The sequence below is a fragment of the Schistocerca nitens genome, chromosome 7 (assembly GCF_023898315.1).
Source record: "Schistocerca nitens isolate TAMUIC-IGC-003100 chromosome 7, iqSchNite1.1, whole genome shotgun sequence".
Lineage (NCBI taxonomy): Eukaryota > Metazoa > Arthropoda > Insecta > Orthoptera > Acrididae > Schistocerca > Schistocerca nitens.
This window is the reverse complement of record NC_064620.1, coordinates 616103763-616122883: the sequence shown is the minus strand read 5'-3', so window position 1 is coordinate 616122883 and position 19121 is coordinate 616103763. Positions and strand designations below refer to the sequence as shown.

General features: G+C 46.4%; 1 protein-coding gene across 1 annotated transcript in view; it reads left to right on the top strand.

Annotated features, from left to right (window-relative positions):
* LOC126195786 (fibrous sheath CABYR-binding protein-like) overlaps positions 1-19121 on the top strand; it is a 151025-nt gene that overhangs the window by 16681 nt on the left and 115223 nt on the right. Inside the window, exon 2 of the mRNA XM_049934420.1 lies at positions 10881-11303. Within this exon, the coding sequence (XP_049790377.1) occupies positions 10881-11303 (423 nt within the window). The remainder of the gene's footprint in view (positions 1-10880; positions 11304-19121) is intronic.

Sequence of the window (19121 nt, the reverse complement as noted above, 5' to 3'; positions counted from 1 at the left end):
GACCCCGAGCTAATGTGGCCCTCCTTCCTTTCCGGGCTGCATACCTTCCTTTTCCGCATTCTTCCCTATCCCCAATCTTCGCCCCTTCCCCACCCCTCACCTCTGGCTCTTTCCTTCCCTTTCTCCCCCTCTGGGAGTATGGTTTGTGCCTACGTCTGGAGACGGACGCTCGTAAATGTAACGCATTCTTCGCCTTCTCTGCTTGTATGTCTTCATCCTTCCTTTGTCCTCTTTTCCTTACCTCTTCTCTTTACCCTTTTCTCCTCTGCGGCGTTTGAGACCCCTCTTCTTTCCTTTCCATTTCTTTGTTTTTCTCTTTCTTCGTCCCTGTGCGTGTCTGAAGGCCGACCCACGCATTTTCGTGCGTAGCCGGTGACGGGGTAACGCGTAATTCCCCGCCCCGGGTAGACAGCTAGGACACGTACGTAACGTCTTTCTGCTGAAGCTGCCGAATTAACATTGACCTACCGGCGCGACGTACTGCTTTGTCGGTATGCCCGCCGGCTGTTGTCAATGCCCGACCACCCCTCTTATCAGTCCTTCTTCGCCGATTCTCTCGACCGTCAGTATGGATTGTATGTGTCTGCCCTGCTGCCCTCTGGAGTCTGCTTTCGTCGCCTGCTTCGACAATTGGATTTTGCCCTCCCTACCACCTTCAGAGGGGGTGAGAGCCCGACACCACCGTGGCTCCAGGCTCCGGTTCATAACTATCTCGACCTCAGTTCGCTCCCGAAGGAGGGTACTCCGGCTGCAGTGTATTGCTCACGGTTTGTCGAACTTCGTGCTCGACTTGCCGGTCACACCTTTATTTACACCGATGGCTCCAAAACTGACGATGGTGTCGGCTGTGCCTTTGTCGTCAGGGCCGGCACCTTTAAATACCGGCTCCTCGACCAGTGTTCCAGCTTTACGGCCGAGCTTTTTGCTCCCAATCAGGCCGTTCAGTATGCCTGCCGCCACCGCCATTCATCGTATGTACTCTGTTCTGATTCCCTCAGTGCTCTTCAGAGCCTTGGAGCTCCATATCCGGTCCATCCCTTGGTGCAACGGATCCAGCAGTCCCTCCATTCTTCTGCTGCTGATGGCTCTCCTGTCAGCTTTCTGTGGGTTCCCGGCCATGTAGGAGTGCCTGGGAATGAGGCTGCTGATGCTGCAGCCAAGGCTGCAGTCCTTCTGCCTCGGCCAGCCTCCCATTGTGTCCCGTCCTCTGACATTAGTAGGGTTGTTTGTAAGAGGCTTGTGTCTTTGTGGTGGGATACTTGGTCATCACTTCAAGGAAACAAGCTCCGGGCAGTAAAACCGTTCCCAACTGCTTGGACAATCTCCTCCCAAACATCTCGGCGAGAGGAGGTCCTTCTGACCAGGTTGCGGATTGGGCATTGCCGGTTTAGCCATCGCTACCTGCTCTCCGGTGACCCAGCCCCGCAGTGCCCTTGTGGTCATGCATTAACAGTGCGCCATGTTTTATTGTGTCCCTGTTTTAGTCAATCTCGTGTTGTCCTGTCTCTGCCATCTACTTTACAGGATATTTTAGCTGATGACGCTCGAGCAGCTGCTCGTGTTCTTCGTTTCATTACTTTGACTGGCTTGTCCAAAGACATCTAACTCCTTCACGTATTTTATCTGCATCTTTGTAAGAACTTTCTGGTGTCTCTCCCCCCCCCCCCCCCCCTCTTTGAGTTTTAGTAGATTCTATGTGCTCTAACAATTGTGACTGTGCGCTAATGACCTCAGTAGTTGAGCGCCCTTAAACCCCAAACAAAAGAAAGGAAAAAAAAGATTGGGGGTATATTCAGCAAATAATTGTATTTTGTAAGCGCTAATCTGAGATGGAGGTTGGTCCAGGAGAGGAAATAGTAATGGAGCGCATGAAACGAGTGATGACGAAAAACCAACCCCTTCACTACTTTACATATATGTGGATCAATTTATAGCTCATTCTCTCTTCTGGGACTTTGGCAGACATTAACGTCGCATTTTATTCTATGTAAAGGTTACTTACTATAACTTCAACAAACTGTGGTGAGTAGGACGCAGTGCCTTGTTCGCTTTGCGACGAAATTTTATACTTCTGATGGGTTGCACAAAGTAGTCCAGCCACTAATCAGTATAACAGTAGGTTCCTCTCCCACTAGAGCTCCACTGACGGTGTTGGTAAGCATGAACAATGCCGACAGTGGCGGGTGTGGGAAGAGGATGGAAGGCGCTAATCTTGAGAATGCGGGTAGAAACCTGACCGGCGGTCAGAACTGCTGCCGCCACGTGTATGTACCTCCTGAATCTTATCGAATCGCAGTACCCGCTGTTATACTTGTTAAAAGACGCTTTTGACTAACACCGCTTCTCGATACCGACCAAAGTGACGTAAAAACGAGAAAATTCACCTCGTAGTCCCACAAACGTACTAATCCTCACCGCATAGTGTTCGTTCCTTGTTATTCATCTCTGAAGTTGATTCGATGCACATGTCAAATAGTCACTTTTCTCATGTTATCTTCATTTCAGCGTATCTGCTGCTTCCCACTTCACTGACCATCTCCTATGGAGCTAGGCCTACCCCCTTCATTTATCCATCATGCCTTAATCTACAAAAATCAGCAAGGATTCGTCTTAATGAGCCCATCATTCTTCGTGCTTCTAATATACTTGCGAAGTTTGCGTGTAGCGCACACAGGGAACCACTCTGTTATGGCTTAGCCGCCTGACAAGAGGATCCCACTTCAGATTCCCACCACCCCCAGCGGGGTTCGCCAGTCTTTGGCGGGTTCGTACTTGGCTACCACGGGTCCCCAGCCTCTGCAGCATCTATGCCCTTCTGTACTGCATGGCTATCCTCTTGCTATTCTTCCCCCCCCCCCTCCCTTGGGAAACATGTTACTACAGTATTTCTGGGATTGTTTAGCACTGTCTGCTGACGTAAGAAATCTCTCCACTGTTTTTCGCATCCCTTTTCCTTTCTTTGTTTCCCTTCTCTCGTTCCTCCATTCCGGCGTTTAAGGTTCCCTTTCTCTTCCTCCTCCCTGTGCCCTCCTGAAAGCAGGCACACGAGTCTGACGTGCGGTTGGTGACTGGGTAACGCGTAACCTCCAGCCCCAGGTAGACAGGTAGGGTTCACACGTACCCCCTGGTACAGACCAGGCCCAGGGAGGAGTTGCTACCTTCCCAGATTGCCGATTGGCCCCTCTGTCAGGTGTTTGGGAGGTGTGACCTGAGGTTTGATCGATCACCCCTTTGTGAAGGGGGCCGCCAGTTGGAAGGAACGCACCATCGGAGATGGTGGCAACTGTGGGGATTTTCCTGCAATGAGAATCACCTTCGCAGTCTAAGAAACGGAAACTGAATGAGAATACTGATTTGGAGACCTTTCCCACTGCACCATGGGACCTCGTGGTCTCAAATACTGAAGTTCAGTCCTTTGCCACGGTAAATACCTTTATTATTCCAAGGTGTTGATGAAATTGCTGGCCCTATGAACTCCTGCTCTCGTTTACAGAATGGCACCTTGCTTTGGAGACTACTTCCGATTCTCAAACGTAACTACTTGCATCCTCGCTTCTCCACAGCTACTATGTTCTGTCGAGGCCCATAGAACTTAGAATTCTTTCAATGGTGTTGTTTACCGTAGGCTTCTCCACCGTCTAACAGAGGCTGAAATCCAATCTTGCCTCTGTGATCAGGGTGTCATTGCGTCCATCAGGTGATGAAAAAGGCACATTGCCTTTAGTGCTCACCCGCACTGTCACCTTTGACAGTGGTGACTGTGTAAAAGATCAAAGCAAGCCTTAAAATTATCAGACTGACCATACATTCCGAACAGAATGCTTTGGCACACGTTTATCGTTTCAATTACACCCAGCCAAATGTGAAACCTGTGGCAAGGATGTGCACAAGTGCGTTTGTCCACCACATTCTCCCCACTGTATCAACTGCAATGGCAGCCATACAACCTCCTCTCGGGATTGTCCTGTGTATCTTGATGCCGCCTCCTCATTTTAACTAGGCTGCATATTGGGCATAGTCTTTTTAGCCATTATAATTTAAGTGGCGCTACCCCACCACTTGATACACATTGAGCTGAAGTTTTGTCTGCCACTTCATGACTGGATGTAGATTTTTCTAACCGTTTACGTTCCCACTTGGGTTATAAGCCATTTTAGCAAATGGCGCGCGAACTGTCGGCCGTGTTTTTTCCGCCAAAGCAATAAGGCGAATGCAATCTAATCTTTTGGTTTGGATCTCCGTTTCTGTATGGTCTTGTTTAGCCCTTTCTCCACGTCCCTGGTTTTAGCTGTCTCCTCGTGTCAATTGGGATTCATGTATAGGCGTTTTTAACTCCTCTGTCTCCGTGTTCTATAGTTTTGACTTGGGCTCTTATGACCCCAGTTGCATTTTGCGCCCTAAAGCAAAACTAAACCAAAATTCCGATACCTGAGCTGCTGCCTCTCCATGATGCCTAAGAGATGTTGCTAGTCATTATGTATCATCGGAACTACTGGCAACAACTACAGTGCCAGATGGCCGGTGGTGTGGCTCGGTGACGCCCGTGGGGACAGCCCATAATCAGTGGGTCGTTTCAGGGCGAATGATTTGCGTATGAAAAGTATTAAGCTGCAAAACTGTGGCAGTTCTCCAACGGCCGTCTCTTCGAGTGGTAGCCGACCGTTGAATGCTTTCTGTAACCCTGCAGCCTTCTCTTCCCTGGCTACACCCTTGGACTACGGCCAGGCTTGCTGTCTTCAGATGAAACACTTCCTCCATTGCCTGGTCTGCAGTAAGACTGGCGGAGACAACTTCGCTACTATCGTTATTTTTTGTGGAAAATATGGAATAGAAATTCGGCAGAGTGGAGTATCCAGGAAGTAGTAGAGTTTTCTGTCGACGGAAACGTCTGAAGTCCTTCGTGCTTGTGACCATCTTGGTGACATTCTGGTGCCCATTACTCATCAGTCTTTGAATATGGTTCTGGGACTAATTTTTCATAGAGACCTCATCCTTCAAACTGATGAACTCTGGGCCAAACCGGAACGAAGGGATATTAATTTTGTTTCGTGTGTTCAGAAAAAGTTCTCCTATACTGGCGCCTTTATTTTGGTATTTGACGGAGATATCTGCCCACCGATGGTAGAGGTTATCAGTATGGTATGGAGCCGTAAATCCCGCCAAGCACTCGGTGTTGTCGGTGCTTGCATTTAGAGCCCGTGTCGTCGCGTTGTATGGCGCCCTCTCTGCACTGAATGTGGACACCCTCTCCATGTGGTATAGCGGTTAATAAAAAGGAAATAGAGAAGAAAAGAAAAGAAAAAGGTTGAAAATGTGGGAAGAACTGGTGAATAAAAAGGGGGTTTAAAATCGTTAATGACCGAGAAAAAGGGAAAGAATGAAATGCAAATCGGACTTCGTATTACAGAAAAGTTATCGGACTTCGTGATTCGGAAAAGCTATTGTTGGGGTGGTCCTTATGGCGTTTCTGAACAAAATTCAAACCAATTTCCACGACAAAAATTATTTGAAGGAGAACAGAGAATAACAAAATGTGATTAACAGGGGGAAAGGGCGTAGATAAGAGTTCATCCTTTACCATGTTAACATGTCTTCTTTCGTGCGGCGTCCAAGTCTTCAAAAATCTCCTACTTCATTTCTGCGTGAAAAGTCGTAGCTGCTCTGAAATCTTGCAATCGTCCAGGAATCACTAATGTATACAAATCAAAATCGTCTTGATATTAAATGCAATGCATTTTGTGTTGCTGCTTCCATCTTCCAAATTTCATACCAACTTCCACAATACGTCTGCACATCAATGAGTTTTCTCGTCTTAATCCGACCAAGACTAGCTAATAAGTAAGTTAAGCTTCAGCTCTCAAGAGACAAAAGACTGATAGAAAACAAAAAAGGTTACAATTCTAGTACCTTCATTTTCTTATATATTTTCTCTGCCGTCGACAGCTCATACCGCTGCCACGGTATAATTTATACCCGAGGGAACGAGTGTAGTGCGGCGAAATTCAGTCCCGCTACAGTGGGGAGCCCATGTGTTCCACCGCCAATGTGTTAATTTCCGCGAGAGTCACTCCCCAAGCTCTCCTGAATGGACGATTCATCTAAATGTACGTGATTACTCTGCTACTCACAATTAAGTACCCGGCAGAAGGTTCAATGAACCACCTTCATGCTCCCTCTTACCGTTACTCTCGAACGGACCACGGGAAAAACGAGCACTTAAATTTTTCTGTGCGAACCCTGATTTATTTCATAGTTTTCATTTCTCCCTTTGTAGGTGGGTGCCAAGAATGTTTCCGCAATCGGAGGAGAAAACTGGTGATTGAAATTTCATGAGAAGATCCCGTCGCAATGAAAAACGCTTTTGTTTTAATGATCGCCACTCCACTTATTGGCACTGACTCTCACCTCCTATTTGCGATAATACAAAACGAGCTGCTGCCTTTGTACTTCCTCGGTATCAGTCAGTCTCACCTGATGCGGACCCCACACCGCACAGCAATACTCCAGAATAGGGCGGACAAGCGTGGTGTAAGCAGCCTCTTTAGTAGACGTGTTGCACCTTCTAAGTGTTCTGCCAATGAATCGCAGTCTTTGGTTTGCTCTTCGCACATTGTGATCGTTCTAATTTAGGTTATTTGTAATTGTAATCCTTAAGTATTTAGTTGAATTTACAGCCTTCAGGTTTGACTTACTTCATAATCGAAATTTAGTAGATTTCTTTTAGTACTCATTTGAATAACTTCAACATTCCTTTATGCAGGGACAATTGTCACTTTTCTTATGTCTCACATAAATCATTTTGGCATTCGTTCTGGTCATCTAATGACTTTACGAGACTGTAAATGACACCATCATCTGCAAACAACCAAACACGGCTGACATTGTCTCCTATATCGTTAACACAGATCAGGAACAATAGAGGCCCTATAAAACTTCCTTGGGAACGCCGGATATTACTTTTGTTTTACTCGATGACTTTGACAGGAAATCACGAATCCAGTTGCACAACAGAGGAGAGATTCCATATACACCTAGTTTGATTAGAGCACGCTTGTCAGGAATTGATTAAAGCCTTCTGGAAATAAATATGGAATGAATTTGACATCCCCTGTCGATAGCACTCATTAATTCAGGAGTATAAAGAGCTAGTTCTTTCGCAAGAACGATATTTTCTGAATCTGTACTGTGTGTCAATAAAAAGTTTCTTTCGAGGTACTTCATAATGTTCGAATACAGCATGTGTGTTTATCAGAAGGAAAAGATGATGCAGGAGTAAAAGTCCCTTGAGTGCTCAGCCCACACTGAGGCTCTTCAGACGTATGGCGGACTTCACCCCATGACGATGGCATCCAACTTTGCCTCTGTTAAGTCATTTCCCCTTCCCCTTCCTCTCCTTAGCCCAGGCCCACCTCCCCTCCTCTCCTTCCCCCCTGCAGCTCCCCCACTCTCCTTCCTGTCAGTGTCGTCATTCTTCGGGGTCCGCAGGTGATGGGGCTCCCTCCTGGGACTTTGCACTGGTGTCTCCCAGGCTGGATGCCTGCTGCCACAACTCGACTGTTGGACCCAGTCTGTGCAGCCCAAGATTGCCTGCTCCGTTCTCGATCTTGTAGAATCCTCCTTTATACTCTGCCCTCATTCTATAAGTATTATTACTGTCATTATTTCCAGGACAAGACCCAGTGTCCCTGGAGGTGCTATCGCCACTTGTGCAACCTGAGTCTGACCTCTTGGTTATGGATGTTACCCCATCCAAGTTGATGAATGGCAGATCAGTAGTTTGGTAGGCTCCAGCCCATCCACATTCTGTGCAGCTCAGTCATGGGCTGACTCTTGGGGGCTACCACCCTGACTAAAGTTCGTGCAATCTAAGAGACTCCCACCAAGTGGTGTTCTCCCCCCCCCCCCCCCAACTCTCCTGCTGGGAATCTACCATCCTCTGCCAGCTTCATGTATTGGCTGTACAAGTTTGATGCACGGTTTTTTACTCTGCAATAAATTGCCCCCCCCCCTGCCTTCGCAGTTGTGGGGTGGGGGGCTTAAAGGGATCCATATTTTACTGTACTGTCCCCAACTTTTGACACTTCAAACTAAATAATCCTTCCCACCTTCCTTGTCCTGGGTGTTAGTGGACGACAGGTGCATGATTACATCTGTCCTCAGTTTTCTTAACGAAAGTGGTTTGTCCCTACAGGTTTAAGTACCTGAATTGCCTCTCTGGATTTGGTGTCCCTCGATTAGCTTTGGCGTTTATGGAAACCTTGGCCTTATGTTCACACCAGCTGGGTTCTCCTTCCCACGTTTTGTCTGGTCTTCAGTGCTGTTTTGTTTCCCTTTTTCTTGCCTTCTGCTGGTGGTGTCTCGATTGTATTGTGATGTGTGGTATGGTGTGGGGATGCAGAAGGATCGGTGACTGTGCTGGTGTCCCATTGTACATAGTGTTTTTAGGCGCAGCTGCTCCTGCCCTCCCCCTTCGCCTTCTTTCTCCTCCTGTTCATTGTCTTCTGCCCCAATGTTGCTTTTACCTCTTTGTTTACCCATTTTCCCTGCCCCTTGACTGGACAGTGCAGTTTGTTGTTCCTCTCTTGGTTTCTGCCACCTTAGATCATGGAACAGACGACCTCACTGTTTGGTCCCTTCTAATCTTATTTGTGATTCCCTATGTCCACATTTCAAACGCACTCAAAGCACTGCTCCATGCACAAAATTTTCAGAGCTTTCTGTGTATCTCCATGTTAAAATTTTTGGATGTTGGGTGTTCTGTAGCCTTTTGCCTAAAGCCAGTGTGACAGCTATTTAGTTTCTTAGGTTTATATATTTTATTTCAGTGATTAATTTGTCGTATCTACAAGTTAAACGTTCATATCAAATTTTACAATGGGCCTTAAACCATCTGCCTCAATGAAGGCTTACGTAGCGACCATCCTACGCATGCATGCATGCGTAGGATGGTCGCTACGTAAGCCTTCATTGAGGCAGATGCATGTTCGGCGTTTAAAGGTGATGTCCTGACAGTCTTCTTCCCTTGGTATGTGGTAGACAGTGCTCCAGTGCTTGTACCTCTTGACATCCTAGCTCTGGTCGCTAGTCACTTGTCTGATGCACATTCCTTATTTGGTATGTGCACAGGTTTAACATTAAAATGTTGTTCCTTCTGAATCTCTCGATGTGGTGGTGTGATTTCCTGACTTCCTGGGTTGGCATCAAGTGATGAGGAGACACTTGTCCTGGAACTGGTGTGGAGAAAATTCTCACAGCAAGAATGGCGTCTGCTGATGTGGTGAGTTTTCCTCAGGTTGTCATAACAATTATCCTCTCAGCATATCAGGCCAACATATTGTTGGTTTCTGATGTTGCTGGTGGTAAAGTTCCAGGATGAGCCAATTGAAAGTTCGACCCAATTACTCGTAGATGGCGCAAGCAGAGATTGTCCTCGAGTTGCAGGATGTCTTTCTTCCTGCAGCAGAGGGGTTGACACTCCGGAGGCACAGCAGCACCAGTCAGTGGCCTTCACCACACCATGGCTATGTACTCAAGCACTGGTCTGAGTAGTGTCAGAGTGTGGAAAATGCTATGGTAGGGAGGTAGTGATGACTGAGGATTAAGAGGATACAGGGACCTTAGATGCCCTACTGCTCTGCTTCTGATATCCCTTACATGCTGGGCCCAGGTGAGCCTCTGCTCAAGGATCATCCTGAAGTATCTCTTTGTCCACAGGATGGGACTTTCAATGTTAACTGGAGGCAGATCTGGAGGCATCATCAAACTGAAGACTACTGGTTGGCCCTTAGTGGCGTTGGATTTGTCGCCCCTACGTCGGTAATGCTCGCAGTGCGTCACACCCGAATTTTAGGCGGCGTCCCATTGCCTGGACGATTGGGCTGTGGTCGAAAAGCGCTGTATCGTCAGCGTAAAGCTCCATTTCAGGGTGAACCACCTGCAGTGCGTTGGCAGTGTACAGGGAGTGCAAGAAGGAGCTGAAAATAGAACCCTGCAGCATCCCTGAGTGTCTTAGCGGATCTGAACGTCCCTCCATCTGCCCTCACATTGAAGATACTGCCAGTGAGGTAGTACCAAAGGACTCCATGTGATATGGTATCCTGAATACAGAGTTTTAACATGAGGCTGTCGTGCCACATGGAGTCAAATGCCCTAGACGCCTCAAAGCACCCCATGAGGTAATCCCTTGGTTGCAGCAACTGGCTCCACCTGCCACAATCGTTGGTGAAAAGTGCCGGCCACTGTGAAATCTAAACTGTTCATGTTGTACGATACTTCTTCGAGTGACATATTGCTTCAGCATCTCCATGTACAGCCTCTCAAACAGCTTAGAGAGGGTTAGGAGCAGGCTGATGGGTTTGAAGCTGGCTGCCTGATGTGGGATAGCCACCACTTGCACATGTTTCCATGTGGATGGACAGACCTTTGATTGAAGTATGGGAAGATGTTGGTTAGTGGGTGATAGATCCCTGGTGGAAGGTTCTTCAGTAGGTGGTTGTTGACCCCATCACTACCTCCTGTGCACCTGTGATTAGAGACTGGATTTTCATGGCTGCTTTCCCTCTGACTGGTTGGTTTTCTGTCCAGAAAGGTGGGCAGCTGATCTTTCACCTGAAAGATGATTCTCTTCCACAATGTCGGTCAGCGGTGTGAGGTTAGCAGAGAATGTCGGCCAGGACTGTGTGGGTGGAGGAAAATCGACTTGTATCCACAGTTCATCTTTGAGCTGGTCCGACATCAGATAGGCTACTGATGTTACACCGTTTCACGTCCAGAACAGCTAGTGTAAATCTTGTGGGGGTAGTGGTCACAGTTGGTCGTACGTATTTTTTAAAGGCTTAATTGTGTTAAGTGTGCAGCGCATTTCTCAATTCGTTCTGCAGGAGACGAGCCAAGGCATGGAGCCTGAACTGGCAGAGCTGCCGAGTGCCCCTCAGCAGGAGGCGGACGTGGCTGTGCCGCAGCGCAGCTCCTCGGCTCCGTCGCTGCGCTCCCAGGAAGGGGCCCTGCTGCCCCCGCTGGACTCGCCGCCTCCAGGCGGAGCCGCCGCCGCCGCCGCCGCCGCCGCCGCCGGCCACCAGCCGCAGCCGGGCCCGAGGCGCAGCCCCCCTGCGTCCGACTCCAACACGGAGTCGGACGACACGAACGGACTGCCCTACCAACTGCTCTCCCGCCGCAGCAGTCTGGTGACGGTGAGCAGCCTGAGCCAGTACACCCACTCGTCGGATCAAATGGAGACCTCGAATGAGCAGACGTGCAGCAGCGAGGACGCGTTCGTCGGTGCCAGCAGCAGTCAGTCACCAATGGTGAGTTCGCTCTGCAGTTCCGTCACAACTGTCTAGCATGACAGTGTTGCTCACACCTCAATCAGATAAAAATTTCTAATAATACATCACGAACTGCTGTTGTAGCAAGGCATAAAGTTAAAATTAAATGCTACCAAATAAGGTGGCTGTAATTCTACACAGATAATCCCCATAGTTTTGCTCCAAAATATTTTCCTGAAAGTCTTAAGACAAAACGGTTTCTGGAAGTCTGACAGTAATGCACAACATGCTGGAGTATTATTTACTGGGTGATCAAAAAGTCAGTATAAATTTGAAAACTTAATAAACCACGGGATAATGTACATAGAGGTAAAAATTGACACACACGCTTGAAATGACATGGGGTTTTATTAGAATAAAAAAGTTCACAAAATGTCAGATGGCGCTGGACAGCAAAAAGTCAGTGACTGTGGATGACAATCGTGTATAAAAGGAGCTGTAATGGGAGAGAATCAGATGCTCCAGCAGTCGCAGCATGTTGACGTTACCTGAAAAGGCGCTTTTAGTGAAGCTGTATTATCAGAATGGGGAATGTGCTAGTTCAGCGTTACGATCCTATCCCCATAGGAAGGGGTAAAAGTCCGTCCACAAATGCAGCTGTGGCGAGAATGATTTAGAAGTTCGAAGCCACGGGTTGTGTAGACGATAACCCCGTAGTGGCCGACCGAGTACAAGGCCTAATGCTGCTGAGACAGTTCAGGAAGAAATGGAGACTGTAGCGGGTTCGTCTATGCACGGGAAAGTCAGCGCTCGTGCAGTCGCACGTCGCGCCGGCATTCCATACACTACTGTTTCGTTGTCACTTAGGCGTACCCTCCGATGCTATCCGTACAAAATCCATCGGCATCATGAACTGTTACCTGGCGATATAGTGAGGTGGAGGGCATTTGCGGTGTGGGCGTTTCAACGTTTCAAAAGATGGCTAAAGGTGACGATTGGTTGAGTAACGTGTCGTTGACCGACGAAGCTCATTTCACGCTCCGAGGGTCTGTCAACGCCCACAACTGCAGAATTTGGGCTACCGAAAATCCTAAAACTGTCGTGGAAAGTCCATTGTACGACGAGAGTCAAGATATGGGTTGGATTTACCTCATCTACCGTTATCGGGCCTTTTTTCTTCGAGAAAATGCGTGATTCCGGTTTTGTAACTGCTACTGGGAAGGGTGAGAGGTACGCCGATATGTTACAGAATCGCATCATCTCCAGCCTGGCTGATGAACACCTGCTGGAATGTACAATGTTTATGCAGGATGGTGCTCCACCCCATATTGCTAGACGCGTGAAAGATCTCTTGCGCACGTCGTTTGGTGATGATCGTGTGGTCAACCGCCACTTTCTTCATGCTTGGCCTCCCAGGTCCCCAGACTTCAGTCCGTACGATTATTGGCTTTGGGGTTACCTGAAGTCGCAACACAGACATCTCTAGGGATGCTGAAAGAAAACATCCGACGCCAATGCCTCACCATAACTCCGGACATGCTTTACAGTGCTGTTCACAACATTATTCCTCGACTACAGCTAGTGTAGAGGAATGATAGTGGACATATTGAGCATTTCCTGTAAAGATCATCTTTGCTTTCTTACTTTGTTATGCTAATTATTGCTATTCTGATCAGATGAAGCGCCATCAGTCGGACATTTTTTGAATATATATATATATATATATATATATATATATATATATATATATATATATATATATATATATATAATTTGGTTCTAATAAAACGCCATGTTGTTCCAAGCATGTGTGTAAATTTTTACCCCTCTATGTACATTATTCCGTAATTTATGCAGTTTTGAGATTTACACTGACGTTTTGATCACCCGGTGTATAGTAACCGGCCTAAGCTGTCAGTCGCAGCATATACTAGATCTGTTCAAAATAGACAGTACGCCTCCATTTTGTTTCTGATCAAGTCGTTTCCTTACCCATCCCTCCTTCCTTTCACCACAGCTTGTCCCAGGGGCTCGAAAAGCCTCGGTTTTTGTCTCCAGTCGTCGTAGTCACTGTGCCACTGGCCCCAGATGACAAAGCTGTCAAGGACCACGTGGTTGTTGCTGTGCAGGACATTTACACGATTAAAAAACACGCACACAGGCGTCGTTTGGCAGGCTGACAATACCATCAGCCCAATACAGGAAAGCCCTGCAGTGATCGGCAAGTTGCGATGGGGGCAGGACTGTGATCTGGAAGCTGTTAGTGACAAACCGGCCTGTAGGCGGCGGTCGTGAGATCGCCGTTTTACTCGAGGAGGCTGTAGAGTAACTCGTGTGCTGCACCTATGACTGATCGGGCCTCTTCAGGATCCCCTCTGCTCACCTCACATAGGGAGGGCGCTGGAAAAGGTGCCCTAAACAGTCAGCCTAACCGACCAACCAACAAACTACCTGACTGGATGGCCGCATCCAGAGGGTACACCATAAACGGCCGAAACAAGAACGAGAAACAAAACTTAGAAATTGCTGCCTGGAATGTTCGAACTCTTTCATACAAAAGTAACCTACCACAACGAAGAACAGCTATTGTGGCACCCGAACTAAAGAGAGATTACTTCGATATTGCTGCCCTCGGTGAAACAAGACTTTCAGGTGAAGGTAAACTAAAAGAACGAGGTGGAGGCTACACTTTTTACAGGAAAGGGAAAGATGAAAATAACCCTTGTATGTATTGCTGTCAGGATGAACTTTTCGCTGATAGATGAAATACCCTGTGGAATAAATGACCCTCCATCTCAAACTCGTGAACAACCAAACAGTTACTATAATAAGTGCATATGCACCAACCCTAGACTGAGGATGATAAAAATGTAGAGTTCTACAACCAACTACACGGACTCTTATATACTATTCCTTGATAATATAAAATTATTCTACTAGGTAATTTCAATGCACAAGTTCGCAGAGACGATACCCTATGGAATGGTATCAGTAAGGAGGTTCTAACAATACCACCACTTGCAAAGTAGGTTAGAAATCAGATTAATAATGTTGCTCACGCAGCATATGTTCGCTTTATCGGGAACAACAAAGTTATTGACTGTGGATGGTATTGTCAGAATGGAAATAATGAAGTCACTGTAAAAAAGTCATTAATTTTGGCACTTGCCTTGGATTCCCAAATAGATTTCGTCGAAGTTATGGCTCATCTTGTTGATTCTAGGGTGATTCCACTATGACAGCTAGTAGGTCCAGATCTGTATTTTAGTAATATTTGAAGACCTAACAAATGCGTTTTTCAGGAAATTCTTAATGATCACTCAATTCCAGATCAGAACAATGGTATGGTAGAAATAATTTTTGACCTGGTATTCACGATCCACATTTTTATTAAACTTCTTGCAACTTCACATATACTTGTCACATCATCAAGAAAACAGTTTTGTATGAATCTTCATATATTTAATTTCCACTTTAACCAAACACAAGACTTGACTGGTCTTTTACAAAGCGAAATACCAACTTAACTTTTGCAAGGTGAAACAGACTGCTCTGTGCGCATTCGCGCCAAAACGATTAGAAGTAAGTCAAAGATTATGACAGCCTCACAGAAATGAATACACGCAAGAACCATATCACTGTAATATATCGATACATCGGAGTACCTATATATTAATAAAACCAAATGTGAATATTGTCACAAAAATGTCTGCTACTTCGCAGAAAAGTAGTAAGATATTACTGGTATCGAAGACTGGGGTTGGAGTGCCGTAATGGTCACGTAAATAAAGAACCATTACAAGGTCATTTGCAATGACATCTCCAATGGAACCCTTCTGCCAGGGGCTGGGTTTTTTCTTGTCCTCAACACTCCATCATTCGTAAAAGTGGTCTGTGTACTGACTGGAAATTTGTACAGGCGCTGATGCCAGCGCAGTTGAGCGCCCTACAAACCAATCATGATCATGTGATGAAATGTCAGTTCGGAAGTGATGTATCACGTTTAATGGCAGATAGCAAAATGTTCACGATGAAGATGGCTCGGGCCAGCCATCGGTCCTGACTGACGGACTCAAAGCAAGGACTAAAACAAAAATCTAAGACCGGCGTTTCACAATTAATGGACTACAGCCGCCTATTATCAAACACTTTGAATTCGCCGCGCCATCCAGAACAAGCGGCGCGAAATGCCAACAGGTATTGTCCCTCACGATAATCCACGACCGCCTGCAAAGGGAGTCGCACAGTGACTTGCTTCAGGGCTTGCAGTGGGAAATGCTTAAGCATCCGCCATACAATCACCAAATTGAAAAAAAAGTTGAGCGGAAAACGCTACGGAAGCTATGATGAACTTAAACAAGCCGTTAATCAGGCTGGCAACTGAATATGCAGACGACATAGCAAAGCTGGTAAAACCGTACAAGTGCCTAATTGTGAAATATGATTGAGCAGAAAAGTAGCTAGAGTATCAAACTGTACGTCAAATAGTTTAATTACATTAAATAAAATTTCTAAACGAAAAAAGTTCTTTGCTTTCCGGGTGGCCCTCGTAATTGCACATGCATTGTATTACTGAAGTGTTGAGAGTTTAATAGCGGCTGTCATGAATTTGCTGCGCCAGTTGGAAATTCGTTTCCTCCTCGGCCATCTCCTCACGCCTCTGAACTGCCCGTTGTAGAGGTCGCAGCTCGTCCGCAGTGCGTGTGCGGCTCCTCAGACCTGCTGCGCCACCCTTGAGTGGCGGAGAGCGCGCGCCTCAGAGTGAGGCGTCTCCTAGTCGTCAAAGGTAGCGAAGGTCTGATCGGGGTTGCCTTTTTAGATTAAAATATGATTTTTCTTAGAGAAAATACTGATACTACATGAAGTTAATTACGACGCAGTACTGATTTTTTTTCGACACATCTGCTGGTGAAATGTCGCGATGACCCAAACCTTGCGCTTCCTGCATTCATTCACAAATGCTTGAAGGAAAGGAAAATGTAGTAGTCAGGAAACTTGAAAGTAAAAAATATATAGATGACGTATTCTCACCAGTGATTATATTTTTTTCTTTGATACGGAACATACTGCAATTGTCATCACAAAATGGCTGTCTCACGTCCACCAAATTACTTCTTAATTCGGCAGAGGGCAAAGAACGGAGAAATATATTAGCATTATTTTAGTATCGAGCTAATGAATCAGTGGAGTGAGAACGATTTTCCTATGCACAGTGGCATGCAATATCTTACTTACATATACTCAGACTCGCACACGGCGAAATGTACTTATCAAGTTATGATACAGCCGGCCACAGCAACTTTTCAAGGTATGCTGTACAGGGCACTGCCTGCAGAGAAAAGTAGCTGCGTCACTTCCAGGCCGGTGAACAGTTAGTGTTGAGCGAGGTTAGAGCCCACAGTGCTATGCGTTTTTGGACCAGTTGCCACATCAGTTTGTCGCGGTGCCGCGCGGGGTAGCCGTGCGGTCTACGGCGCGTTACCGCATTCGCGCAGCTGCCCCCATTGGAGGTTTGAGTGCACCCATGGGCGTGTGTGTGAGGGCGTGTGTGTTGTCCTCAGGGTAAGTTAGATTAAGTAGTGTGTAAGCCTAGGGACTGATGCTCTCAGAAGTTTGGTCCCATAGAACTTACCACAAATTTCCAAAATTAATCGCTGTGCTGGTGGTACGAAGAGAGTGGAATGAAACAGCAAGACTTTCTCTACCTGTTTTCGACTAGCAATAACTAGCCTTGCATTTACTTGTAGAACGTTACTAGTTTGGTTGAAAACGACCGTAAACATGTTTAATGAAACGGACGAGGCTCCTCCAGCGTTATCAAAGAGCGCAAGGATGGAGCTGTGAATTTAGATGGAGATATGCAACAGTTCATCTGTAATTTTAAAGTTGAGCTACAAATGATCGTCAGTTCGGAAAGGTCAACACTAGTTTGAACCAACTCACTGTAAACTCGCTGTAGTTGGAAGGAAAAAATAGTGGCACGAATTGGGATAAACAATGCGTAAACCTTGTTGATATTAATCTACATCTACACAGATACTCTCCAGATCACATTTAAGTGCATGGCTATACTTGATGAGTATAGCAATATACTTCGAAATAAGTAAGATTAGATATTAAATTACTTTAACGCAAAAATAGCTACTTACCAAGCAGAAATTTTCATCGAAAAACCTACGTAGAACTATTACCTCGGATTAACGTATACGTTCTTGCATCTGGGCATGCATTTATCGTTAACTTCATCTACCAAATGTTTACTAATGTCTCCATAACGATTTAAAGCAACGACGCTAAAAGCAGTTTCAAACGACAGACGAGATGATAAAATTTGTTACAGGCTTGTAGCATTTGATAGAAGCAAAACTGACAGCTAATTAATGAGTAATAACAAACTTGTAACAGTTTGGAAATTGTAATAATTAAAACTACTGGTAAAACTATAAGTTCTTAAGGTATTTATATCACCTTTTTAGACAATGTAGAGGATTCTGTTAAGCTTTGGTTGTGAGCTCGCAGTTTTTGGTATTGTTTGCTGTGTTACTGTTTCTCAGTTGCTTTTGGATGCGGTTTGTTTCCTTTCCTCCACACTCTATTTCCTGTTTTAGAGGAAACTGTTGAATAGTGGGTGCTTTTCCACGCTTTGAGTACACTGGAGCAGGGGTGGGTCGGTTGTGGTGTAAGACTACCTCCACGAATCGCGTTCAGTGCCCTGGGGGACATATTTTTCTCCTGTTTTTATTGTTGGCAGCCAGACGTCCATTAAATTTCTAGGAATTCCACTTCTACTGTCTTGAGAGCAAACTAGCAGACACTTAGCTTTGTAGCTGCCTCGGCCCTTCTTCCAGCTGGCAGGGGCTGGATGCGGGGTGGAGCTTTGCTCGCCATTGGATAAGCCCGGAAGACACTCGGTCTGCACTGACCTACGTGCCAGTGCGATCCATTCGCTTCTGCATAAATTCGTCAGCTTTGGCATCAGTATTGCCTTAAAGTGCCTCGGTCTCGCTGCTCCTACATACTTCTATCAGAACACCTACTCCGTGGACGTCACTAATTCCGCTAGACTGCCCCTGTATCGAGAGACCTAGGACAATCAGATAATAAGTGTATCATTAGTCATTAAAAATTGAGTACACGATGGCAATCTGGTACTCGTGTGCAATCAAGAGTTCATTAAATCGTGACACAGGAAATGGTCATGCTATAAAGTGGAGCCACTGCTAGTCAGATTTAATATTTGTACGTTACCACTTTCAAGCAATATTTTTGTTGTGTTGTAAGTCATTTTGCAAGTCCTACGTAGCAAAGTGTTGAAAATTAATTTCTAACAATTGAATTACGTGAGTGTTCCACAGCTTTGTTACCATCTCTCGTCATGAGATGTTGTTACTTTTTTCCACAACAGTTATTGTACACTCCTGGAAATGGAAAAAAGAACACATTGACACCGGTGTGTCGGACCCACCATACTTGCTCCGGACACTGCGAGAGGGCTGTACAAGCAATGATCACACGCACGGCACAGTGGACACACCAGGAACCGCGGTGTTGGCCGTCGAATGGCGCTAGCTGCGCAGCATTTGTGCACCGCCGCCGTCAGTGTCAGCCAGTTTGCCGTGGCATACGGAGCTCCATCGCAGTCTTTAACACTGGTAGCATGCCGCGACAGCGTGGACGTGAACCGTATGTGCAGTTGACGGACTTTGAGCGAGGGCGTATAGTGGGCATGCGGGAGGCCGGGTGAACGTACCGCCGAATTGCTCAACACGTGGGGCGTGAGGTCTCCACAGTACATCGATGTTGTCGCCAGTGGTCGGCGGAAGGTGCACGTGCCCGTCGACCTGGGACCGGACCGCA